The sequence below is a fragment of the Phyllostomus discolor genome, chromosome 1, assembly GCF_004126475.2.
Source record: "Phyllostomus discolor isolate MPI-MPIP mPhyDis1 chromosome 1, mPhyDis1.pri.v3, whole genome shotgun sequence".
In the NCBI taxonomy this organism is placed as follows: domain Eukaryota; kingdom Metazoa; phylum Chordata; class Mammalia; order Chiroptera; family Phyllostomidae; genus Phyllostomus; species Phyllostomus discolor.
In genome coordinates this window covers 195,916,023-195,943,347 of record NC_040903.2, presented here as the reverse complement: position 1 = coordinate 195,943,347, position 27,325 = coordinate 195,916,023, and the positions used below count along the sequence as shown (strand labels likewise).

At 39.2% G+C, this 27,325-nt stretch overlaps 2 protein-coding genes across 6 annotated transcripts in view; one reads left to right on the top strand and one right to left on the bottom strand.

The window, feature by feature from the left end:
- The window catches only part of DNAL1 (dynein axonemal light chain 1), a 36,655-nt gene extending 15,712 nt beyond the window's left edge, over positions 1–20,943 (bottom strand). The window contains exons 1-5 of the mRNA XM_028506501.2: positions 20,820–20,943; positions 15,628–15,666; positions 14,626–14,735; positions 13,060–13,115; positions 5,156–5,211 (exon numbers count right to left, since the gene is read on the bottom strand). Of these exons, the coding sequence (XP_028362302.1) occupies positions 5,156–5,211; positions 13,060–13,115; positions 14,626–14,735; positions 15,628–15,666; positions 20,820–20,822 (264 nt within the window). The 5' untranslated portion in view covers positions 20,823–20,943. The remainder of the gene's footprint in view (positions 1–5,155; positions 5,212–13,059; positions 13,116–14,625; positions 14,736–15,627; positions 15,667–20,819) is intronic.
- Positions 20,944–22,575: 1,632 nt separating this feature from the next.
- LOC114491782 (general transcription factor II-I repeat domain-containing protein 2-like) lies at positions 22,576–27,312 on the top strand. 5 transcript variants are annotated; one of them, XM_036011884.1, is made up of 3 exons: positions 22,576–23,256; positions 24,086–25,943; positions 26,921–27,104. In XM_036011884.1, the coding sequence occupies exons 2-3, from the start codon at positions 24,130–24,132 to the stop codon at positions 26,973–26,975; spliced, it is 1,869 nt and encodes a 622-aa protein (XP_035867777.1). In that variant the 5' UTR covers positions 22,576–23,256; positions 24,086–24,129; the 3' UTR covers positions 26,976–27,104. The 5 variants fall into 5 exon arrangements, with proteins under 5 accessions (XP_035867777.1, XP_035867786.1, XP_035867782.1 ...); XM_036011893.1 differs by lacking the exon at positions 26,921–27,104 and adding an exon at positions 26,201–26,415 and having other exon boundaries at positions 22,578–23,256; XM_036011889.1 differs by having other exon boundaries at positions 22,581–23,230; positions 26,910–27,312.
- The last annotated feature ends 13 nt before the right edge of the window (positions 27,313–27,325 follow it).

The following is a 27,325-nucleotide window of genomic DNA, read 5'->3' as shown; positions in this document are numbered from 1 at the left end:
ATCCCACTGTCTTTTATACTTCCCTAAAGATAACGATTTGCTAACCAGCTCAATTAGATTACTATTTTTATGTGTTTTAATAAGTTGAGAAGTGATTAGTGCCTAAAATATGAAACTGACATTCTATAAAGATGGGCTGACAAATCCCACAGCTGGATGAAACAGCTGCCTTAACATGAACACAAAATAAAACCTTAAAGATAATTTTAAAATGTGTTGAAACCAGTCTAAGCAACATAATTTTCTATGTATTTATAACTAGGTAATAAAGACAATATTTTTAAAAACGATTTTGGTGAAGCAATCTGGTGAATGTCAATCAGTAAAACCTGGCTAAGTTTGTGTAAATCAAGTCAGTGAAACCTGTCATTCAACAAACTGGCCCTTTGGTGAACTGGATAGTGAGTGAACAGGCATTTAGCAAATTGGTCTGCTTTCTGCAAGTGAACAAATAATTTCTCCTTAGTTTCTTACTCTGTAGAATGAGGAGGCTGGTACACTGAGAGACTGCCTCACACTCATTAGGATGATGGCTACTATCAAACAGACAGTGGAGATGTGGAGAAGCTGGAACCCTTGTGCGCTGTTGGCAGGAATGTAAGATGGTGCAGGGGCTATGGAACAGTTCTGCAGTTCCTCCAAAAATTAAAATTATATGTTACAGAAATCCCAATTTCAGGTATATAATATCTCAAAGAGATATTTATAGCCATGTTCACAACGGCATTATTACAATAGCCAAAAGGTGCAGGCTACCCAAGTGTCGTCAGTGGATGAAGGAATTAATGAAATACAGCACATACACACAGCAGAATATTATCCATCCTTAAAAAGGAAAGAGGTTCTGATACATGCTATCATGGATCAAACTTGTATGTTGATAGTAGGGAAAACTGTACAGCTATTTTCAAAGAATGCATTAAATCTGCCTGTTTTGACATAAAAAAATATTACTGATACACAGAGGTAGGCACAAGTAGGTTTACAGTTGTGAGTATGTGAAACACAAGAGTTAATTCTTGTATTATTATTTATTTATTATTGTATTATTATTATCAACCTACTTTTGCCTACCCTTTATTGAGTGAAAAATAAGAAAAAATATATTAACCTTGTATACCATAGTACAAACATATATAACACACACATGTGTATACATATATACAGGTATCTATTTGTATTTGCACAGAAAAAAATATTAAAATATACAAAATAATATTATTTCTGTTACTCATGGAGTTAGTGAGGTGGAAGGGAGAAAAAAGACTTTCACAGTGTATTTCATATATTTATGAATTTGCTTGATTTGTTTTTTTTTTACAATTAACATATATAACTCTTAGAATTAAAATTTTAACCTAGTAGTTATTTTTTTCATCCTCATCTGAGGATATGCCCATTGATTTTAGAAAGAGAGAGAGAGGAACATCGATATGAGAGGGAAAATCAAGCCTCCCCTGGGCACCCAGTCGGGGATTAAACCAGCAATTCATGCACGTGCCCCGACAGGAACTGAACAATTTTTGGTACACAGAACGACATTCCAAACAACTGAGCCCCCAGCCAGGGCTAACCTAATAGTTCTTATAATTAGTAATAAAATATACTGAGTCACTCAATAAATATTTATAGAATGCCCACTACATGTATCAAGCACTGATGTAGATGCTGATGAACAAAACTGACCTGCTCATTAGGATCTGTGTGTGCGACAGAGAGAGACAGAGGGTGGACGAGCAAGTGGGAGAACAAACCGATAAAAATTTCAGATAGTAATAAGCAAGTTGAAATAGATATAGATAGATGTAGATATACATAGACATACAGATGTAGATAAATATAGATGTAGATGCAGAGTGGTCGCCTAGGGAGCTACATTAGATACAGGGTAGTTGGGTCACTTTTGAGGAGGTGACATCTGAGCTGAAGTGAGGAGCCAGTAATGTGGAAGTTCAGAGTAACAAAGAGGCTTTTAGGCAGAAGAAACAGCAAGTCCTAAGGTCCTCAGGTGGGAATAGACTTGGCATGTTCCAGGAGAGAAAGAAGGCCAGTGGCTGGAGATCACCAGCTAGGACGAAGAGTAATATGAAATGAGATCCAAAAGAAAGGCCGAGGCCAGATCATCCATACAAATGGGTTTATGATGTACCTTAATAATTAGTTTTCCAGTAGTTTTAAATAGACACCTTTCACTCAGTTTAACATTTCGTGTTTCACAGATTAGAGTGGTCATGTGTAATTTACTGAGGCAGCTGTTTAAATCATGCTGTAAGACTAGTGTGTCTAGATGAATAAATCAGTTAGTATGTGAACGTATTTGAAGCCCGGCATTTGTATTTCTAAGCTGATTTTTCTTTAGTTTGTGCATAAGTAGTAAAGCTTTTGGACTGGTAAAATGTTGTTTTTGGTGTATGTATGGTGTATGCATACACACACATACACACATTCTGGAAAGAACACCAAGGGCTGGGTGTTATTGATAGTGTATAGAAAGTGAAGAGATCTAAGCAAGTGATGGTGCAGCTAGACGGTATCTCCATACGCATCTTTAATCCTATATTTACAATTTCTGTGTGGTTTCTAGGTATATATTACATTTCATGGGAGAAATTATATACTATAGCAGTACTTGAGAATCTGGAATTCTGAAAATATCCAAACATATTAAGCCTCCCTATCAAATTGATCCTAAAGATTCTGGGGTACATTCATTGAAAAATTCTTCCCTTATAAATAATTCAAAATCATAGTCAGTCTGAAGTATAATAAATTCTTATTTTTTGCACTATAATTTAATATTTTATATATTATGAATACTGTCCCTATATTTGATATTTTTTACCCTCTATGCTCAGAGAATGTAGAGAAAGCAAAGTATCTTTAAATATACCAATCATTTAGAACACCAAAAACATTTTCTCACAGATCATTATATATTTACTCATCATAGCCAACTAGAAAGCAAACAATTCATCTATTGGTTATCATTTTGGAGGGGACAACTTCCTTTATTTAAAAATGTAATTTCTAAGAATTTCTAAGCATTTTGCCCTGACCCGTGTGTCAGTTGGTTGGAACATCATCCCGTAACGAAAAAGCTGTGGGTTCAATTTCTGGTCAGGGCACATACCTAGGCTGTGGGTTAAATCCCCAGTCCGGGCACCTACGATCCCCATTCTGGGCACTTACAGGAGGCAACCAACCGATACTTCTGTCTTGCATCAATATTTCTCTCTCCCTTCCTCTTTCTCTAAAAAGCAATGAAAAAATGTCCTCGGGTGAGGATTAAAAATAATTATATATATAAAAAAATCTCCTAGCATTTTATAAATTCATCAGTAAAATGTTACGTAAATAGACATGTAGAAGTGGGAATACTATTCAGATCGTTCAAGATAATTCCAAAATCGCTTCTCTGAACACTGACCCCTATTTAGGCATTACAGCTCCTCCTGTGATGAGGGATGGTCACTTCAGCCGGTCTCACCTTGGGAAGTCCTTGTTGGGAAGCCCCGCAGTTCCAAGCCCACTGGCTCTTATGAAGCACAGCCGGACTTAACGGGAAGTGGAGAAGGAGGCCAGAGTCATAAAAAATTTCAGAATGTTTATGAAAGACTTTCAATACTTTTACAAAAAACATTCCATACTTTTAAAAAAGTATTATCTTTTTGGGAACAGGTACAAAGAAAAAGAAATCAGCTACATGTTTCCTGAAATTTCCTAGTATTACAATACTGTTTCATTTCAGCTTCTTTGCAAGAAAATTCAAATGGCCAGTAAATATATAAATAAAAATATATAGTCCACTCCACTGTAAAAAACTGTCAGTTTTAAATTTCCAAGGTTGGTAAGGGGAAATGGAAACCCTCATACATTACAGGTGGGAGTATAAATTGTTACAAACTTACCAAATGCCAATTAGATGAAATGTCATAAAAGCCTTTAATTCATACCTTTTGACCCAGCAATTCCATTTCAAGGAATTATTCATAGATGTGTGCAATAATATAGCTAAAAGGAGATTCATAACAGTATAGATTATAACTCCAAACTGAAAATAATGAATAAGTAACTGATTTATTTATTTATTATAATTATTTATTGATTTATTGATTTTAGAGAGAGGGAAGGAGGAAGGGAGAGAGAAAGAGAGAAACATCAATTTGTTGCTCTACTTATTTATTCACTCATTGTTTGATTCTTGTATGTGCCTTGACTGGGGATTGAACCTGCAGACTTGGTGTATCAGGACAATGCTCTAACGAACTGAGCTACCTGGCCAGGGCAATAAATAACTGAATTTAATAAATTATGGTACATCAATAAAATATATTATTATACTGTCATTAAAAAGGGGTATTGGCTGAAAATTATATTAAAACTTAAGTCACATCCACTGATCAAAAACCTCCAATGGTTTTGCAAACCATTGGAAAAAAATCTAAAATCTTATGATCTATAAAGCTCAGTGTGACCTCCTGGTTCCTGGCTTCCTTGCCAGCCTCACTGAGGACAATTCTCCCTCTCTCATTCAACTCTTTTGCTCTCAGTGTCAGTTTCAGGACACTTGCACTTGCTGTCTCACCTCAGCCTGAATTACTTATCCCTTGGTCGGCTCCACAGTTCACATCCTCTCTTCCAGAGAGGACTTCCCATCACTCTGTGCTCTCTCACATGCCTCCTTTTCCTCCACTGCATTCGTCACCACCTTATGTGTTACACAGTTATGTTCTAGTCTGTCTGCCTCCACTGTCATGTAAGTTCTAAACAGCAAACACTTTGTTTTATACTCATTCTGCTCTGTCTCTACTGCCTAGAACAACAGTACCTGGCTTAAAGTAGACATTTAGGAAACATTATTGAATTAATTTGTTGAATGAGTGAATGACATGGAAAAACCATCTCCATATAATAAGTAAAAAAGATGCAAAACACTAAGTATAGTATGATTTCATTCTCTACATATCCATTGAAGAATAGGAAAAAAGGCAAGGAAGATGTCAATCAAAATGTTAGCAGTATTTAAATTGTCAGTGGCTTATAGGTATTTTTAATCATTGCTTTTCTACTTCGTAAAGTTTCTACAATGGACAAGTATTATTTTTATACTAAGAAAAAAGTGTATGCTTTTTTAAAGTAATAAATAGCAACCTACCAGTCCATTTAAGTTCTTTATGTTGTTTCTTCCTAAAGACAATATCCTCAAGTTTTCTGTAGTGGAAAAAAAAGCAATTTTTTGTTTATGAGAATCATATTACATAATTATAAACATAGAATAATAAGGTTTTAATAAATTTTATATAAATATTCTTATATAATGAGTCAGAACGGCTGTATTAGTAAAAAGTGGTCATCGAGTAGGAAATAACACTGACCTATCATCTAAGGTGAACACTACAACTATAATTTCACATCATGCCAATATTAAATTTAAAAATTATTAGCTATTTGGGATGCATGGCCTTAAACTGCTAGCTAGTGAAAATATTAGAGGGATAAACAAGAGCAAAGAAGATATGAACTTTAGATTTGAGAGCATATATATATATTTCACACTTCTTATAGTATGGGGACTCAGACTCGAAAGCAAGTATATTTATGTATAGTATACCCCACTCCACAAAGGATTAGAAGTGAAATCAAATGAATTAATATTTTAAAAATCTTTTGCCTTCAATCTTTTAAAAAATTAGATTGTGATTTGGTTTAAAAGATGCCTATTTGTATTTTTTACGAGGATGTTTCTATTTGCGTATGGACAGGCTATTTCTGGAAGAGAGAAAGAAGAAACAGCGGTTGCTTTGCGGGAGGAACTGAGAGTGCACGGTGAGAGGAAGACGTTTTTCATTGTAAACTCAACTATTTGCATAAAACCATGAGCATGTATTACTTTTCAAAATTAAAAAAAGATTTCTAGTAAAACACAGGAAATCTCATTTGTTCTAAAGAAGTACCATGATTACTTATGTATAAGTTATACATTTAGGTTTCACAACTTAAACTTCTATAACTACACTGTCCAATACAGTAGCTACTAGCCACATGGCTAGTTAACTTAATTAACATGAAACAATTAAAATTCAGTTTCTCAGTCACACTAGCCTCACATCAAGAGTTTTAATAGCTGTATATGGGTAGTAGCAACTGTTTTGGGACAGTGCAGACAGTTTTGTTGAGTGGCATTGTTCTGTAACACCCATAAATCACCAATTAACTGAGTTCTAATCCCAAATTTCAAGAGAAATGATCAAATCTCTTTGAGTCTTAGTTTCATCATATGTAATATGAGGAAATATAATATCTATTTTTTAAAGATTTTATTTATTTTTAGAGAGGGGAAGGGAAGAAGAAAGAGAGAGAGGGAAACATCAGTGTGTGGCTGCCTCCTCTGTGACCCCCACTGGGGACCTGGCCTGCAACCCAGGCATGTGCCCTGACTGGGAATCGAACCGGCGACACTTTGGTTCACAGCCTGCGCTCAATCCGCTGAGCTACGCCAGCCAGGGCTATAATATCTATTTTATAAGCATATAAGAATTGAGACAATTGTCTAAAACATTCAGCCTAATGCTTTATCCATGGCAAGTACACAATAAGTGGTGTTTGTGTATGTGTCAGGCATATATAGTTACATAAATGTTGGTTTTAATTTATTTAATAATTATTTCAAATTCTCTTATGAGAAACATTTAACTTTTTAAAAATATTTTATTTATTTATTTTTAGAGAAAGAGGAAGGCAGGGAGGAAGAGAGGGAGAAAAACATTAATATGGGAGAGAAACATTGATCGGTTGCTTCTCATGCACCCTGACCAGGGACCAAATCCACAACCCAGGTATGCGTCCTGACCAGGAGCTGAACCACAGAGGTCAGGGCACATTTAACTTTCAGAACAAGGAATTTCAAAAGTGATCTAATTTATGCAAAACGATTTAACTATTGAAACAGGACTCCATGTTATGGGCAGGATTGGGTCCCCCCCAAATTCATATGTTGAAATTCTAAACCCCAGTCCCTCAAAATGTGATGCTATTTGGAAACAGGGCCTTTAAAGAGGTAATTAAGGTAAAATTAGATTATTTTAAGTAAAATCTAGTGTGACTGATACCCTTACAAAAGGAGACAGGACACGGACAGAAACACAGGAAAGACCACGTGAAGACAAAGGGAAAGACGGCCATCCACAAGCCAAGGAGAGAGGCCCCAGGAGAAATCAATCCTGCCGACACTCTGATCTCAGACTTCTAGCCTCCACAGCAGAGAAAATAAATTCCTGTTGTGGGATTTGTTATGGCAGCCCTAGCAAACTAATAAATCTATATAACTATAAACGTGGGAAAATTAAATATTTAAGAAAATCACATAATAATTTTTTAAGTTTCTTCACATGGAAAAATTACCATTTTTCCCTACTTCATGCAAGATAAAATGCTTGTTCAAAAAATTATTCATTCAACACATAATTATTGAGTATCAACTGTATGCCAGGAATAGCACTAAGCACTTACAATATAACAGCGAACAATACAGCTAACAATCCTACTGTCATAGAACTATCATTTGACAGCTGGTAAACAAAATAAATAAGTATATTAGATAGTGATGAGTGTGAAAGAGAAGAAAAGCAGATAAAAGAAATGAAATGTCAGAGGACTGGGAACAGCTGACATTTTAGGTAGATGATGACTTCTATGTAAAGACTCAAAGGAAGTAAGGCAGCGAGCCATGAAGACAGATGGAAGGAGGACATTAACAGACAAGTGGAACTTCAAGCGTAAAGACTATGAGACAGGACCACATTTGAAGTTTTCACAAAACGCAAGAAGCTAGCTGAGAGAACGAGAGGAAAATAATAGGAGATGAAATTAGAAATAGGTGTTTTATAGAGAATGTATGAGGAGAAGTCAAGAAATTACCAGAGTTTGGCCTAAGCAACTGAAGAATGGACTAGTCACTGAGACAGACACATAAGAAGCTGGTTTAGCTGGGGTTAGCTGGGGCTGTGGAAGGACTTTGAGGACTTTTGAACACGTGAAGTATGAGATGTCTACTAGACATCTAAGGGAAATATCAGGCAACTGGATATGTAAATCTGGAGGTCAGAGGAGACACCTGGGCAGAGATATAAATTTGGAAGCCATCAGCATATAGATGGTAAAGCCATGATTTGGAAGAGATAATCAGACTAGGGAGTCGGGGAAGATAAAAAAGAGACCCAAAAAGTGAATCCTGGGGTACTCCAACATTTCAAAATTAGGGACATGAGACTGGGAAGAAGTAGCCAGAAAAGCAGGAAGAAATCTGGAGGGTATAGTGTCCAAGAAGCCAAATGCTGAAATTGTCTCAAAGAGAAAAAAAATCATCTGTCAAAATACACTCATAGGTCAACTAAGATGGGGACTGATAAATGACCTCAGAAACTGGAGATAACAAATATATGCCACCTTTCAAAGATAGTATCTGACTTAACGTGTAAAACTCCTTTTTTAAAAAGTGCACATGAAACTGGTACCAAAAGACTAGAAAGATCTTATTTATTGCTATATAGGGAAGTAAATTATAATATCAAAGTTAATAGATTAAATGTTCTAACATAATACAATTATATATTTTCCATAGTTTATATGTTGTATAAGTAGAGCACCACTATAAGGAAAACACTTTTTCTTTTAAGGAATTTATTTAATTTTTCTTGTTTTTTTTTAAAGATTTTATTGATTTATTTTTAGAGGGGAAGGGAGGGAGAAAGAGAGGAAGAGAAACATCAATGCATGGTTGCCTCTCATGTGCTCCCTATTGGGGACCTGGCCCAAAACACTGGCGTGCACCCTGACCGGGAATGGAACCAGTGACCTTTTCGCAAGCTGGCACTCAACCCACTGAGCCGCACTAGCCAGGGTTTTAATTTTTTTTATTTTAATTTTTTTAATTAATTATTTTTTTTAGAGAGAGGAGAGAGAAAGAGAAACATCAGTTTGTCGAATGTATTTATGCATTCATTGGCTGATTCTGGTATGTGCCCTTGTATGTTGCTTCTTGTATGTGAACGACTCATGATCTAACCTGCAACCTTGGCATATCAGGATGACTCTCTAACCAATTGAGCTACCTGGCCAGAGAGGAAAACACTTTTTCTTTAACAAGTTCCTGATGAAAATGAAAAAAATGTCTTAAAGTTATATATATTATTTATTTAGTAAATGGAAGGAGTAAAATATTTTGCCAAAGGTACAAGGCAACAAAATTTATGTTCTAATCTTTAACATGAGATTATTAATATTCACATTGTACAGCACCGTAGTCACAGTTTTGAACATAGTGACGTTATGCAGTTTTCCAGTCGAAGTTTTGGTATATCAAATAGAAATCGCCATCGGGTCATTCTGCCTGACAAAGCTCCTGTTGAACAGTAACGCCTCTGTATTTCAGGTCCTCGCACCGTGGCGCAGCAGGTGAGACTACAGTGCTTGTGAAGGGAAAGGGCTAGGCAGCAGCCAGGGTCCTATATTCAGTCCTTCACGTGGACCAGCTGGCTTCTCTTTGCTTCCTGCTCACAGGTTGCAGAAATATCATTTGTTACAAGCAGAACTAAAATGAGATGAAGCAAGTATAGCAAATGCATAGTACAAATGCCTATACTCTCTTATTCCATGCCTATGTCAGACATCAATCATTGATCAAAGTACTCTTTCCCACTGAATTTTGGGAACTCTTTTTAATACAATTTTCCCAAGAGTCATTACCAATTGAATGAAGTTAGAATACGAGCTAAAATGCAATGCCAGCCCTACACAGGTTATCCATTTTCACTATTGCCATAGTCATGTTCTTGTGAAAAGAAAAGCATGTCATCTATATTGATAAATGTTATCAATTTTGTCTCTTTTAAGAAAGTTATTACAGTTACAGACAAAGGAAAGAGTGAAATGAAACATCTCACATTTTCTAATGAGTCACTGAAAAATTGGAATAGATCAAGTCATCTTATACACAGCTTTAAAGGAAAACATTTCCTCTCCAGTACTATATAAGGTACTGGGGAAGATGGAAATTTGGAATAGAAGATAAATAGGTTAATAAAATGTAATGCTTGCCCCCAAGGAGTTCATTATCTAAAGAGACAGAACATAGTCTTCACCTACTTTAAACACGAGAATTTATATGTACCAAGCACTATTCTAAGTCTTTTATATACACTAACTCATTTATTATTCATAATAATCATGAAGTAGGTCATTATTATTATAATCCAAAATAAGTCTATTTAAATGTTTGCAAAGAAGGATTAAGTATGATGATGGAGATTAGAGAAGTCTTTAGAGGGAGAAATGACATTTAAACTTGGCATTCTTAATCTTAATTTTGTTTTCTGTAGGATTTTCCTGTTAGAGGAAGGGGCTGTTCTCAATGAAAAGGGCTGCAATTGACAAGCGCAGTGTCATAAAAAAGAATGACGTGCTTTGGTGTGAACAGCGTGGTGCAAGCTTTGAAACGGCTCTGAATGCAACGTTAGGGCAGGTGGTCTTTACCAGGCCAAGGGGTGCCATTGAGGTCTCTGATCTGGAGAAATGAGAATGAGAATAATATGTTTAGAAAGAAAACTCTGGTGTCAGTGCTGAAGGTCAACTGAAGAACAGAAAGAAACGGAGGTCAACTAGGAGGCCATTACAAAGGTCTTAAGGCAGTGCTTTTCAAATTATGTGTGAAACCAACTTAGTGGGTTGTGAAAAACATTTAAACAAAATCAATTTTTAAAAATTTGCCCTGGCTGGCGTAGCTCAGTGGATTGAGCGCGGGCTGGGAACCAAAGTGTCCCAGGTTCGATTCCCAGCCAGGGTACATTCCTGGGTTGCAGGCCATAACCCCCAGCAACCGCACATTGATGTTTCTCTCTCTCTCTATCTCTCTCTCTCTCTCCCCCGCCTCCCTTCCCTCTCTAAAAATAAATAAATAAAATATTAAAAAAATAAAGTTCTCATATTAAAAAAAAAAAAAAAAAAAATTTATACTAGAACCTGTGCTATAAAGGTAAATGTTGTTTAGCAACTTGATTCCAATTCATATGTCTATGTGTATATGTGATCTGTGTATTCATATGAATACATATATGTACTGACTCAAATTCAAATATATTTCTTACTGTGAAAAGTAGTCAAAAACATTTGAAAGCCCTTACTGGTGTGGTTCAATGGGCTGGGTGTCATCCTGTGAACCAAAGAGCCACTGGTTCAATTCCCAGTCAGGGCACATGCCTGAGTTTTGGGCCAGGTCCCCAGTTGGGGGCATGTGAGAGGCAACCAGATGTCTCTCACACATCAATGTTTCTCTCTCTTTTTCCCTCCCTTCCCTTCTCTCTAAAAATAAATAATTAAAAAATTTTGGGGGGGAAAAAGCCCTGGCTGGTGTGGCTCAGTGGACTGAGTGCCAGCCTGCGAACCAGAGGGTCACTGATTCAATTCCCAATCAGGGCACGTACCTGGGTTGCAGGCCAGGTCCCCAGTGCGGGGCATGTGAGAAGCAACCACACATTGATGTTTCTCTTCCTCTTTTTCTCCCTCCTTTCCCCTCTGTCTAAAAGTAAATAAAATCTTCAAAAATTCTTTTGGAAAAAATACAATTAAAAATGTTTAAGTAAAAAACAAAGTTGTTAAACACCATTTAAGGGGGATGGTTAGAGTCTAAATTAAAATTCTAGCTCCTGGAATTTATAAAAAAGCAACATGTTGCCCTAGATGGTGTGGCTCAGTTGGTTGGAGCATTGTCTCCTATACCAAATTGTCGATGGTTCCATTCCCATGTAGGGCACATATCTGGATCGACTCGATCCCCTATGGCAGGCAACCAATCAGTGTTTCTCTCTCACATCGATGTTTCTTTCTCTCTTTCTTTCCCCCTTTCAAAAAAAATACTTTTTTAAAAAGCAACATTATTTGAGAGCTCTTTCAAAGAGCAGAGTTAACAAGACTTAGTGATGAACTTGGATGTAGGGCTTGAGGGAAGTAAAGGGAGAATGGGGTAGGAGAAATTATGGCTTACCAAAAGACACCTATATCCTAACCCCCGGAACCTGTGAATGTTGCCTTCTATGGGGAATAAGTACTTCGCAGATGTGAATAAGTTAGGAATCTGAAGATAGGGGGGAGAGTATCCTCAATTGTCCAGGTGTTCCATAAATGCAGTCACATGTATCCTCAAAAGAGAAAGAGTTGACACAGACAAAAGAGAAGGCAATATGAAGAGAAGGCAATATGAGAGAGGCAGAGACTGAAGTGATGTAGTCACAAGCCAAGGAACGTGGCAGCCATCAGAATCCAGAAAAGGCAAGGAACAGATTCTCCCCTAAAGCCTCCAGTGGGAGGGTGGCTCTGTCAAAACCCTGATTTTGGCCAGTGAAACTGATTTCAGGCTTCTGACTTCCAGAACTATGAGGGAATAAATTTCTGCTGTTTTAAGCCATCAAGTTTCAGCAACCATAGGAAACTAGCACAGGAGTCAGAGGCCTTAGCACCTGGGTAGGTGGCAATGTCACTAACATTTGTTTGTGCACAGGAAAAACAAGGATGGTGAGAAATGAGATTTTAAATATAACAAGTATGACTGCCCTGGCTGGTGTAGCTCAATGGGTTGAGCGTGGGCCTATGAACCAAAGGATCAAGGTTCGATTCCCAGTCAGGGCATATGCCTGGGCTGCAGACCAGTTCCCAGTAGGGGACACACGAGAGGCAACCATACATTGATATTTCTCTCCCTCTCTCCTTCTCTTCCCCTCTAAAGATAAATAAATAAAATCTTAAAAATAAATAAATAAAACAAGTATGAAACAAAAGACAAATCTGATCAAATATATTTTAAAAATCTGATTTCTTAAATTTAAGATATCTCAATTCTAACCCTGTCCAAGCTTTAAAATATCTTTAAAATGTTCAGATCTCTCTCTGTCATCTGACAATTATTACAGTTAAAACAGATGCAAGCTTCTGGGATTATGGAGTGTGTCTGGAATGTTTATTCCAATAATGAGAAAATACAGGAACCATCTGTTATGGTGGATCACTTACTTAAGCCATTCAGATTGGCAATCTTCTCAATGCAGTTTGTAGACAGTGAAAGCTTCCTTAGAAAGAACAAAGAAAAACTTGAGTTAATATTCAAAAATGTTAAATGGTATGTCAGAAATTATTTCTCCAGTTCCCATTCAAGATACGATATTTAAGTCATACTTCCTTTTGACACCGAATCCTTTCTTTCCCTTCAGACATGGCATGTATTCCATGCCCTGTTGGAAATCTTCATAGTTTTTTCTGGCTACAAAAGTTAATATATACCATTAACGAGTAGAAATTAAGAAAAAAAACTTTTTGAGGACAATCTGATGTTATCTATTAAATTTTTTAGAAAGATTTCATTTATTTATTTTACACAGAGGGGAAGAGAAAGAGAAAGAGAAAGAGAAAGAGGAGAGAGAGAAACACCAATGTGTGGTTGCCACTTGCGCACCCCATAGTGGGGACCTGGCCCACAACCCAGGCATGTGCCCTGACCGGGAATCGAAGTGGCAGCCCTTTAGTTCACAGGCTGGCTCTCAGTCCGCTGAGCCACACCAGCCAGTGTTCTATTACATATTTTAATGCATGTATTCTTTGAGCCAGTAATTCATTTCTAGGAATACATCCTATTGAAATACTAATGCAAATACCAAAAGTTATATGAATTAGATTATTGATTATATTATTGCAATAGCAAAAAATAGGGGGAAATGTCTATAAGCATCCATCACCGAGGAATACTATGCTGCCACTGAAATGAGATTGGGCTACAGAGGCCAACTTGGGAAGATGTCTATGATACGTAGTTAAGTTTTAAAACCACCTCGCAGAATGACACATTTTAGATGATCCCTTTTTGTGAAAAGCAGAACTATACATATGAAAGTATGGAAATATTTATTTTCCCATGTGTTAAATTATTCAGAAATGTATATTATAAGAAATCATATGTAATCCTAATCACCCCCCACATTCCTCCAGAGATAACTATTTTAATAGTTCATATATATTTACCTAGATTTTTCTATACATACTTTAATTATATAAAAACATTTTTAAAGGGAACATAATTATACATTTTTCGTCTTCCTTAAAACCCAAGAAATTTGCCCTGGCTGGTATGGCTCAGTGGTTGAGTGCTGGCCTGTGAATCAAGAGGTCGTGGGTTCAATTCTCAGTCAGGGCACATGCCAGGGTTGCAGGCCAAGTCCCCAGTTGGGGACACTCGAGAGGCAACCACACGCTGATGTTCCTCTCCCTCTCTTTCTCCCTCCTTTCTCCTCTCTAAAAAATAAATAAATAAAATCTACCAAAAAAAAATTTGTATTGACTCTCCAACACTTGATCCTATCCTTTCTGATTTCACTTGAAGAGGAATTATTTATCTTTTTACTTGAATCAGCAAAGTCAAGTACTGTACAATGTAAATTACTGATCAAGTCTGTATATCTTCTAGTCATTCCCCACTCCTGAGAACTGCTAGTGAAAAACTGAGTACCTTAAATCTGGGAATATGGTGGGGGAACAATTCTTTAATTGTTTAGGCAACTGGAAGGATGAATAAAGATGAGAACTTACTCGCAGTTAGCAAGCATGGACAAGGATGCGTCCATCTTCTCTATAGGGGGGATCTGGGCATAAAGCTTTATCTCCTTGGCTTCAGATGGCTTCTGACTGGCTTTCTCTTCCTGTAATAAAAATTAATTTGGAAGAAGATGATGCCTGACTGTAATGTGGAGTTAAAGGAGGCTAGAATTTCATAAGGCTTTTCAATCCTTGTTTCAAAACAACTATTAGAATTTAGTAATTCAGTGCATTCTTTACAATTCACTTATTGATCTTTACTGTTGACTCTGACAAGCAGGCTTCTATATGACCAACCAAGACAATTCACTGTTAGGGCCCAACCAGATGGGAAAAAACGAAAGAAAGAAAATGATTTATGTAACATTTAAAATCCCTTAAGCGCCTATCGATTAATAAACATAGGCAAACACAGACATTTGCCTGGGAAGAACTCCTTGTCCTGAAACAACCTTTCCTTAGATTTCAGACTCAGACCTATAAGACCAACTGCTTCTGTCATCTCATCTGTTTCTATACGTAATTCAGTCTGGGCCACAACCCCAAAATACCAAGAATTTTGGGAGATATTCTCTTTGCAACACAGCTGTGGTCAAAACTATTTTCTCTACAGTACTTTACTACTGAATTCAACCTTAGAGATTAATTTTGGTGCTAAGTACGCAATTTAAAATTTCATTAACAGTATATGCTGCCAAATATTTTCTAAGTATATCACAACCAGAATACTAATGTTGATACAACCCACTGATTTACATCAGATTTCCTAATTTTGTCTATACTCATTTGTACATATGAGTGTGAATGTGTTTGTACAGGTGGATTAAGTTCAATACATCTTTATCACCTGTGTAGGTTCACATATCCACCCCCACAGTCAAGACAGCTAAATAGTTTCAATACTACAAAGATCCCTTTTTCTGAATCGTCAGATTTAACACTTATCTGAAAGTTCTCCTTATATAGTTTCTAAAAGAAGTGAAAACTCATACTCACCCATCTGGCTAGGGCTTCTTTGATTGTTGTTGCTTTTGCCTTAAAAAGAGAAGGAAAAAAAGGCTGTCTTTATTGGTGTAATCTGTTGATTCAATTCTTTCAGAGAAGTTAAGGGAATCATGATGTGATGCCCATGTAGATAACTCCCACTTGGTTTACAAAAAATATGCAGCTTTCAACACTTAAAATATGTCATTTCATTGATTCTAAGATCTACATCTTCTTTCACATTTTAACATCTTTGAAATTTGGATGCATCTTCCAACCAGGAACAATTTACAACTACAGTGGCCAGGTGGCAGTGGTGACGTTTTAGAAAAACATTAACAATTTTATTTCATATGCATGGATTCTTTTTTATGTTTGCAAAGGATGACATAGCATAAGTATATGCCTAAATATGTTTAAAAAAACTGTCAATAAGTACAAAATAAAAATTCTAACTGGTAAGAAATTATTTGTTATAGTTTACTTCCAACTTATTTTTCTTTCTTAAAATATAATGTTGTACCTTATAATCAATAATATCTTTAATTCAATTTATAACTTTTTTAAAGTTTTTTTTCTTATTCATTTTTTAGAGAGAGGGAAAGGGAGGGAGAAAGAGAGGGAGAAAAACATTGGTTGCCTCTCACATGGCCCCAGCTGGGGACCTGGCCCACAAGCCAGGCATGTGCCCTGACTGGGAATCGAACTGGTGACCTTTTGGTTCACAGGCCAGTGCTTGATGCACTGAGCCACACCAGCCAGGGCTATTTGTAACTTTAAAGGTGAGCAAAGGAAGACACCCTTTGAACTATTGCTCCAGTTCATTAATAAAAAGAGGGAATACTCTAAATAAAAACAAAAGGAAGGTTTTAAAAGCATATAGCATTATGTCTAGAAACTAAAGATAGTAAAGACATACTAAAAAAATCACCCTTGGGGTAAAAATATTATAAATTAATGTGAAATAATAAAATAAAAGGTAAAAAGTCAAAATTTGAGAAATAAACATAACCTTAAAAGGAAACACAGCTTCAAGGACATTTATTTGAAAAGAAGAGTGAAAGATAGAAAACAAATAAGCTGAGCATTCAGGATAGTTGAAAAAAGTGCATCACTGCAAACCCAAGGAAGGCACAGGAAATACAAAGTAAGAAGTCAGTGGGAAACACAGTAGGAGGAAGAGATCGATGAATAAAGGGAAATAGCACTGATACCATGGAGATCTGAAAAGTAAAATATTACAAGCAAATATGTGGCAATAAGTTTGAAAAGCTAGATAAAGTATGCTTTTCTATGAAACAAGCAAACAGAAAAATGCCAGAACTGTCACAAGATGAATCAGAAAATGTGAATAGGCCAATAACTATTTAAAGCATTAAAAAAAATCAGAGATTTACCCTCATCCTCCTCCCCAAAAGCTCCAAGACTAATTTTACGAGTTCTACCAAGCTGTCAAGGAAGAGATATTCTCTGTTATACAAGTTGTTTCAGAAACTAGAAAGGGGGAAAGCTGCCAACTTACTTTATGAGGCTAGCATAACTTGATGCTATAACAAGATAAGGAATCCTCTTTATTTCTCAACACAGATTTGAAAAGCCTAGCTATATTAGGTCTCCAAAGCCAATGATACAGAATGAAAAGATCAAGAAATGCATATTCCCAGGAGCACAAAGATTGTTTCACAACAGGAAAATTTATAAATGTAAATTATTTATTATTGGATTAAAGGAAGGCAATCATATTTATTTCATTACATGCAGAAAAAACACTTGGTAAAGTTCTACATCCGATATTAAAAGCATTCAACTAAGATAAAGGGAAACTTCTTGATAAAAGCCACAGACCAAAAAGATACAATGAACACCATATTTAATAGAGAAATTCATTCATTTCAGCAAATCTTTACTGAGTGTCTACCACATACCAAACATTCTTCTACATGCTTAGGATATATCACTGAACAAAACAAAGACCCTTGCCTTCATGGAACCATTGTCGGGAGACAAATAGTAAGTAATATAATTTTAAAAATAAATACATTATATAGTATAGTAGAAGGTGACAGTTACTAAAGAAAAAGAAAATGCCAGCCCTGGCTGGCGTAGCTCAGTGGATTGCGCGCAGGCTGCAAACCAAAGCATCGCAGGTTTGATTCCCAGTCAGGGCACATTCCTGGGTTGCAGGCCACGGCCCCCAGCAACCGCACACTGATGTTTCTCTCTCTCTCTCTCTTTCTCCCTCCCTTCTCTCTCTAAAAATAAATAAAATCTTTAAAAAAAATAAATAAAATCTTAAAAAAAGAAAAAGAAAAAGAAAATGCCGAGCATGGTAAAGGATACGAGGACATGTGGATGTGTGTGTGGAGGATGTTTATTTTAAATAAGGTGGTCAAGGCGGGCCACATTGGGGAGGTAACTGTAAAAGTATTCTCTTTAAGATCCCAAACACATCTAGGATGTCTACTATCACTGTTATTATTTAACATGGTACAAGAGATCTTTACACATATTATAATAAAGAGAAATACAAACTGGAAAGGTTAAAAGGGGGAAATAAAATTCATGTGCAGATGATCATCTATTTAGAAAACACAATAGAATTAACTCAAATAGAACAAATGGAGTTCAGCAAGTGAAAAACACTGTTGATAAAGTAAACAGAAAAATTCGGAGAAGATATTTTCAATGGAAAACCAACAAGGGCTGATATCAAGATATATAAGGAACTCCTGACATTCAGAAACAAATATGGAAAAGTTGGCAAAAATGTAAACAGAAAAGTCACAGAAACTGAAATCCAGATGACTAACAAGAATATCATGAGGTAATCAAACTCACTGAAAATCAGAAAAATGCAGAAAAAACAATGGGATGCTACAATACACCCTCTGATTGGCAACAGTTAGAAAGTTGGTGACATGCCTTGGCTGGGTAGCTCAGTGGATTGAATGCCAGGCTGCGAACCGAAAGATTACTGGTTTGAATCCTAGTCAAGGCACATGCTTGGGTTACGGGCCAGGACCCCAGTTGGGGGCATGCGAGAGGCAACTGATCGATGTATCTCTCACATATTGATGTTTCTCTCCCTCTCCTTCTCCCTCTCTTCCCCCCTCTAAGAATAAATAAATACATTCTTTAAAAATAAAAGAAAGAAAGCAGTCTGACAGTGTGTATGGAAATTAAGTATGCATACTCAGGGCAATTAAGTATGCACAGTCCCTGTGACTCTGCAATCCCACTCCTGGGTATATCTCCCAGATAAATCCTTGCATGGGCCCAAAGAAAGACACAAATAAGAACACTCTCAAGTTGGAAGCAATCGGGCTGTCTATAAATTGGTTTATAAGGTCACTAGTTCCCCTATAGAGAGCAGGAATCAAAACCTGAAATGCCTTGAAAACCAATGGACATCATTAACGGATAAAGCTGGCCATGTAAAGAGCCTCTATTTGGCTCTAGAAAACTTGACAGGTGGGACTTGGGGCAAGAATTACCCTAATATCACATTTCTTGAAATATGAGAAACCCATTAATGACAGTAACATTCTTATTTTATGTACTATTAAGAAAAAATGCAGCCAATTATATGACAGTAACACAAGTTTTCAGTAATATAAATATGTGGGGACAAATGTGCCTGGTGGTGAAATACAGTATTTCTGATTTTTCAAAGAGGCTACAAATCTCAGTTTTGTAGTGAAGTATGATCATTTTTAAAACACTGGAAGCTAATTTTGTTTAAAAATTTTAAAAACTCTGTGGGCCTGTATTTCTGAAGAGCCCCAGAACCAACAGTTTGCAGCCTCAGCTAGCTTCATATAATCACTGGTTCTGATTCTTCATCTGAAGATTTTCAATAATTCTTATGGTTCATGCTTTTAGGATTTAGAGCCGACTATTTCTTCACTTAAATATACACCTAGGCTCCAAAATATTTTTCTTTCTCTCCCCGCCCCCTTACTTTTCACTGTGTAGCCTGCTTCAGAGCCTGCAGCCTGCAGCTAGAGAGAGGCCAGGCAGTGGTTCAAGGCCACCATTTGCTCAGGTGTGCGGCACTATGTGAATGTTTTTACCTTCCTTGGCAGTGGTGTAACTAAAATGCATGTGAAATAAAGTAAGAAAAGATGGGAGGGGGGAGGAAGGACCTACTTTAAAAAGAGTGGTATTTAATCTTGTGGTTGAGGGTGGACATGACTTCGTTATCATTTCAATTTCTCGGGCTCTAGTTCTGCCCACTTGCGTTGGAATCGCAAAAAGAAGACAAATTACACCTGTTCTTCATAAGTATCTCCATCCGGCCGGACAATCACATCCTTTGCTAAAAAGCTTTGTCTGGGTCTATAACTAACCAACATCCCTTTTCAAGCTACTAGTTGGAACTGCCACGTATGTAAGCAAGACAACGCACATTCTGAGCAGGAGTTGAGGATCACTAGATAAAATCATTACTTCACAAAGGTTTTGATTGGGTAGACCAATGACAGATTTCAAATCCAAGCCAGTATTTCTCAAAGTATGGTGGGGTGCCCTCCAATTTTAGAATAACTTGAGGTGCATTGTCGAAATGCACATACCTGAACACCCCCAATCTTATTAAACATTCATAATCTGCACTCCAACAAGCTCCTAGTACTTAGGCCGACTACCATCATACTTACACATACTGAAATTTGAGAAAGAGTAGCCCAATATCTTCTGTCAGAGTGGGCTTTACAACGTTACCTAATAACGGCCCTCACAGTCATTCAGGGCTACCTGGGCACATCACAGGTTTCCGATAACTGCTGCAATAATGTGACCTACATTCCTCTGGTAACCAGCTCCCCACTCCATCTCGCCAGGGGGTAACTTACTTGTATGTAAAAAGAGATCCTTATTCACCCACTCCCGTCCATCACCTTTCCCACTCCAATGCTCTGTTTTTCGAGAATTCCCTACCCTTTGCCCTCCTTTTCTTTGCCAGACTCCCACCACGTTCACCCAGCCTCTAATCTGCTCCACGCCGCCCTCCTCCCAGACCACCCGGTGCCAGGGCTTTTCGATCGCCCCCAGGCCTCTGACTTCGAGGAGCCCGCATCCGCTACCGGCTCCCTTCCGCGGTTCAAAGGCACCTTCTCCCCTCCCAGCCCTCAACGCTCCACAATAGCCCTTTCCCACTTCCAACTTCTTTTCAGCTTTGACTACAAGGCCTGGAAGGTACTCACCATTCCGGCGGTTGCTACTGTCACTGCTCTGGTTGCTAGGGCTTGGAGGGGTCAGTGCGCTTGCGCACTTTCTCGGGGTTCTCTTAAGATCCCTACGCCTCCGCTGTCGCCTCTCTCCGCCCTCAGGTGGCGCGAGCGGGGAATTGTGGGACGATGGGGCTGCCTCTGGTCCTCCCGCCGCGCTGCCAATCGCTCCCGAGAGGCGGCGGCACTGTTGGCCGTGAGACGCTGGGCTGGAGTGCTCAGCCCCGCAGAGTGGTCAGGGGATGTGCTTGTCCCTACCTAAAGCAGTTTCAGTTCGTCTGGAGCGACATACCCGCCTGAAGTTTAAAACTGTAAAACCTCCCTCTAAGCGTTGCACTTTACAAAAGGATTTGTAAAATTCCCTTTTCCTGCAGATTGCCCTTCTGTATCCTCTCCTGGCTCTCTGCTATAATTCTCCGGACGTCCCACTGAGGATACCCGAAGCCAAACTCCGCCGAATTTTTTCAGTTACTTTCCTCCAGGAAGCCAGAGGCAGCTGAAAACAGTGTAGGCTTTACATAACCAAGGTGTCTTTTTACTACCAACTATCAAATTAGCCAAAAATTGTAAAAAATACTCAGAGTCGCTAGGAGTATGGATAAATAGAATGCATATAAACACTGCTGTTTATAATTGATACAGCCTTTCTGGAGGGCTGTTGGCAATAAGTATTAAAAGTGTGGATGAAAAAGTGGCCACGTACTAAACCTAACAAGCTTAGGGGAGACCTGCATGGTGGGCTTACAAGCTCACAGACTGAATGTAACCACATAGGAAGGTCTGAAATGAAAACTTTCTAACTATTGTAAAAGCAGGTCATGGCAGGTAGTCCTGTCCTAAACCCATATCTTCCCTCACAAAATTCAATCTTTACCTTAACTGAGCCCATTGTCTTTTTACATCTAGGATAACATATCTTTGGAACCACAGGGTAGTTTTTTTTTTTTTTTCTAGACCCCTCAGGGCACAACCACTGCACCAGAGCAGAGACCTCAAAACCCTTTGTTAATTATTTACTGTTAATTATCCCACACCCACCAATGTAAAAGATGTATGTGTCTATTTTACTTTTTATGCAATCCCAGAGATGTCCCCTGCTTTGCTTTCTCCCATCTCCCTAATCTATCACCCACGGATTTCATGTAACCCCTTTAGGTCTTGCCCTTTGATTCTGCTGTATAAAATAAGTGGTAAAACTGCCATCATCTGGAGTATTTTCTCAGTCCGTTGAGATTTTGCTTTCCCAGCAATAGTCGGTTTGGCTCAAATAAACTCATAAAATGTTTTTACAGGTTTGGATGTTTTTTTGCATTGACAAAACCTTTAAACTCCTTGCACCTCTGTGACTCGGCAGTTCCACTCCTAGGACTTCATCCTGAAGAAATAATCACACAAATGCACACAGATACATGTTCAAAGTTTTAATAGTAAAAAGAAAACAATTCAAATGTCAACACAATAGGATTGGTATCGTTGAACATCCAAACGATGAAATAATACACTGTTTTTCACTGTGTAGCCTGCTTCAGAGCCTGCAGCCTACAGGCAGAGGCCAGACAATGGTTCAAGGCCAGTTTGCTCAGGCATGGGGCACTACACGAAACTTTTTACCTTCTTTGGCAGTGGTTTAGCTAAACGCCTGTGAAATCAAGAAAATATGGGGGGAGGGGGGACCTACTTTAAAAAGAGTGTTATTTAATTTTGTGATTAAGAGTGGACATGACTTCATTATCATTTCAATTTCCATATCACTTCCATAAAAATGTTGCTGAAATGCACCTATTGACATGCATAATCATGATGTGTTAATTTAAAATGCAAGTTACCAAACAAAATGGTGTGATCCCCTTAAAAATTATATATAGCACTCACAGATATACATAAGAAAACTTAAAGGGCATTATGAGGGTTTAATGTTTGTTTCGTACTAAAATACGTCCCCTCAAAATTCGTATTTGAAGCCCTAGCCCTCAATGTGACTGTTTGAAGATGGGCTTTTAAGGAGGTAATCACGGTTAAAAGGGGCCATAAGACTGGGGCTCTAATCCAATTGGACTGGTGTCCTTACAAGAAGAACAGATAGAAGTGGTTTGCACAGAAGAAAGGCCCTGTGAAGACACAGTGAGAAGTTGGTCATCTGCAAACTAAGGAGTGAGGCCTCACCAAAAACCTACAGCACAGGTGGCAAACACAAGGCCCGCTGGCCGAATCCCGCCCTCCACCTAGTTTTATCCGGCCCGGGACCTTGTTTCTACCTGGCGGCAGCACGGAGCTCCTAGCTCCTACGCTCCTGCCAGCGCGCTAGTCACGTGTGCAGCGTGTGTGATGAGTTTACGCTGCAGGAGCAGGAGAACGGCGGGAGCTGCGGCCATAGCTACAGGAGAACGGTGAGCCTGTGTAAGAAGAGTAATAGGTGAGACTGATGGGGGACACTAGTAACTGCCTTGGGACATTGAAAGACAAGAAAGGCGAGAATTACCAGGGCGGGAGCCGGGGTAGCGGAGGGACGGCGGGGTGCTTAAAGGGGTACTCTCAACTGGGCAAACATTTCATGTAATTTTTTAATAAATTACCCAGATACATGAACTTTAGACATTACATGTTGTTTTTTAAAAAGTACCTGTAAAAAGATATTTTGCAACCAGCAGCTAGGGTCCCACGCATGAATTCTACATTGTTGTCCCTAGACACGGCCAGCTCTGCGGTCCAGCAGCAGTGGCCGCGCTTGCGCAGTGACGTGCTTTCACTTTTTTGTGAAGCTGGAACTGCGAGAGTAAGCCTAACTTGCACGGGCGCATTGGCTCCCTGCCCGGCCTCCTCCACCCTGCATCGTTCAAGATAACAGGACGGCTCTGGGGCCCAAGCAGTATTTAGGCATAGTCCTCAGTCCCGGCCACTTCATATAAAAGTGAAAGCATGTCATTGCGCAAGCGCGGGCACCGCTTTGCGGGTGTTCTCAAAGGAACATTCTTATTCCACCATGGAAGAATGTTCAGGAGGATGAGGAGGATGTTCATGCTGGGGAATGGCACTAAGGATAATGTCGCTGTCCAAGGCATTGGCGATGGGGGGAATTAGGAGAATGTTGCTGGGATAGATGGAGGGGGAGAATTGATGGAGAAAGGGTGACTGCTGTTTATGCGGAAGGGCGGGGGGGTTTGAAGGAAGGGTGAGTCTGTGGGAGGGGGCCTGTTATTGAACCTGGTCCTAAAGGACATCTTGGTCTTTTATCTTTTACTTAGGTGGCGCACCATACCATCTTTGGTGGAACAATTTCAATCCCAAAATGTCCAGTAAGAGAAAGATTGATGCAGAAGGAAGGCAATTTAATGATAGATGGGAAAGCGAATACATGTTTGTGTTTCAAGGGGAAAACCCAGTGTGTCTTTTGTGTTATGAGACAATATCAGTGATAAAGGAGTACAATGTACGTCGGCATTTTGAGACCAAACATGGAACCAAATATGCTAAATTTAGCCTCCAAGAAAAACAACAATTGGCGCAAGAATTAAAAGGCAGACTGCAATCACAGCAAAATGTGCTCACCAGAACTATAGCCAAAAATGATGCAGCAGTGAAAGCCAGCTTTATTGTGGCTGAAGAAATTGCTCGAGCTTCCAAGTGTTTTTCAGAGGGTGCATTTTTCAAGCAGCGCATGCTAAAGGTGTGTGAGCAGGTGTGCCCTGATCAAATACAGACTTTTAAAAATGTCAGTTTGTCAAGAAACACCATCGCAAACCGTGTTAAGGAACTAGCAGGAAATCTGGCCACACAGCTGGTCGAAGAGGCGCGCAGTTATCTGGCTTTTTCCTTAGCTGTGGATGAGAGCACAGACAACACGGATACATCGCATCTATCCATTTTTATAAGAGGTGTGAAGGCGGACTTCTCTGTCACTGAGGAACTCTTGGATGTAATTACCATGCATGGGACAACAACAGGGAAGGACATTTTTGATGCGGTGGAGAAGTCCATAAACAATCATAAGTTACCCTGGGAAAAGCTGGTGGGGCTAACTACCAACGGTGCCCCTGCAATGTGTGGAGAAAAAACAGGCTTGGTTGGACTAATGAAGGAGAAATTGCAAAAAAGTAGCTGCGACACACCTCTGATAACGTATCATTGCATTATTCATCCAGAAGCTCTGTGTGGAAGGGTTCTGGAACTGGATAATATTATGACCACAGTCATGAAAACAGTGAACTTCATTCGGGCTCGGAGCTTGAATCATGGCCAGTTCCAAGTGTTTCTGCAGGAAATGGACTCAGAGCGTGAAGATGTGCCATACCATACAGAAGTCAGGTGGCTGAGCAGGAGTGCAGTCCTGAAACAATTTTTTGAGCTTAGGGAAGAAATTGCACTTTTCATGCAAAGTAAAGGAAAACCCTTGCCTGAGCTGTCAGATCCAAACTGGCTGTGCGATTTTGCTATGTTATGTGACATAACCGAGCATCTTGCCCAACTGAATCAGAAGCTGCAGGGACGCAAACAAGTCATCACGCAGATGTCCGACGCAATCACGGCTTTCCAGCGTAAACTTCACCTATGGAAGTCCCAAGTGGACAAGGACAATCTTGCCCACTTTCCTGTTTGTCAGAGCATCTCAGCCTCAGTTCCTGGTGCTTTTTCATGCACGCCCTTGGCTACCAAATTGAGCCAGTTAATTGATGAATTTGATCAGCGCTTCTCAGACTTCAGAAGACAGCGCTTAAGCTTTGCCATCTTTGCCAATCCTTTCACCATTGATGTCGACAGTGCACCCCACAACCTTCAGTTGGAGTTAATTGATATTCAAAGTGATAGTTGCCTGAGAGTAAAGTTCGAGGATGTTAAAATTGAGGACTTTTACTGTCTACTGCCTCCTGCTTTGATGCCACAGCTCCGACTTCACGCTGCCCGTATTCTGTCACTGTTTGGGAGCACCTATCTGTGCGAACACACGTTTTCAATAATGAATCTAAACAAGACTAAGCACAGGTCACGCATCACCGATGACAACCTCCACGCTGTTTTACGAATTGCCACAGCACAAGGCCTGAAACCAGACATAGACACACTGACCTCGAGAAAACGGTGTCAGACATCCAGAAAACAAAACAGGTAAGCCTAAAACCTGATTTTGAATGCAGTTGAATTGCTTGTCTTTTGCTTTGTGTTTGTTGTTATTTTCAGAACATGATCAGTGGATGAGGATGGTATATGACACCCCGGTGTCTCAGGCTATTCAACAATACGTTCAGCCTGGTTGCCCTCAAATGGCTGATTGTAACGGTAACACTGTATAAATGTAACTACTCCTTAACAGTTAAGTGAAGTTACATTTATACAGTCCTAAAATTACATTCGGCCCTTTGAAGGCAACCTCGAGGCTGATGTGGCCCCCCGATGAAAATGAGTTTGACACCCCAATCTACACTGTTGGCACTTTGATCCTGGACTTCCAGCCTCCAGAAATGTGAGAACATAAATTCTGTTGTTTAAGTTATCCAGTCTGGTATCTTGTTATGGCAGCCTCAGGAGACAAATACAATGTTCACGTCACTTGCCTGTTTTTTAATTGTTCTATAATGTAGACATTTTAAATTTTGAAATAAGAAATTTCATTTTGAAAGAGACAATCACATTTGTAAAACTAGGAAAAAGTTAAATTTTATTGGAGAAAGACAAAGTACATATTTCTAACATGTTCAGCTTTTGTTCTTGTGAGGTAGGCAGTTAGACGTGGGCAGAGCAAGGATGGTGGGCCGGGTACGGAAGGTTGCCAAGAAGCCCCAGGTGCCTTGCAACGGCAAAACTGGGAAGACGAGTACCTTGCTGCCAGGGTAACCTTTCCTCCCCTAGCATATCACTGGTCCTGTGGATTAGACCCCCTGACCTTTCATATTGCTGGTCATGCATACAGACCCTCCCCTGACCTTTCCTCCCCTGGCATGTCACTAGTCACGTAGTAGACACCCTTGGAGGAGGAACAAGGGGCTGAAAGGTGGCCTTGTGTAACTTCCATTCAGGACCTTGCACAACCACTCCCCTAAGCATTAATCCCCAAAGATAACATCTAGGCCTCAGTTGTGTTTCAGCTCCAGGCACAGAAAAGCAGCAGAACCAGACCAGCGATGCCGATGCCGTGGCTGACATCTGGACCAGCTGCACTGACTGATGACCCCTCTGGTGCTGACCAATCAGTAGAGACTATGACCCTAAAAGGACACACCTGGAAAGCTGATGAGTATTCTATTGGGATCCTCCTAATACCTCCAGACGAGGGCCTGGTGCTGCTCTCCCTCCCTGGACCCTTCAGCATTTTTCCTTCTGCCTGGTCTTCCCCCAGGCATGTTAGCTTTACCTTTATCTCTCCTAAGCTCTGGGGCCCTTCTTCTGCCTCTGTAACTTGTTTCCTGAACCTGCACCCCACTGGCTCACTTTTCCTACCTCTGTGACTTTCCAAATAAACTTTCTCTTATAGTTTGAGTCTTGGCTCTGAA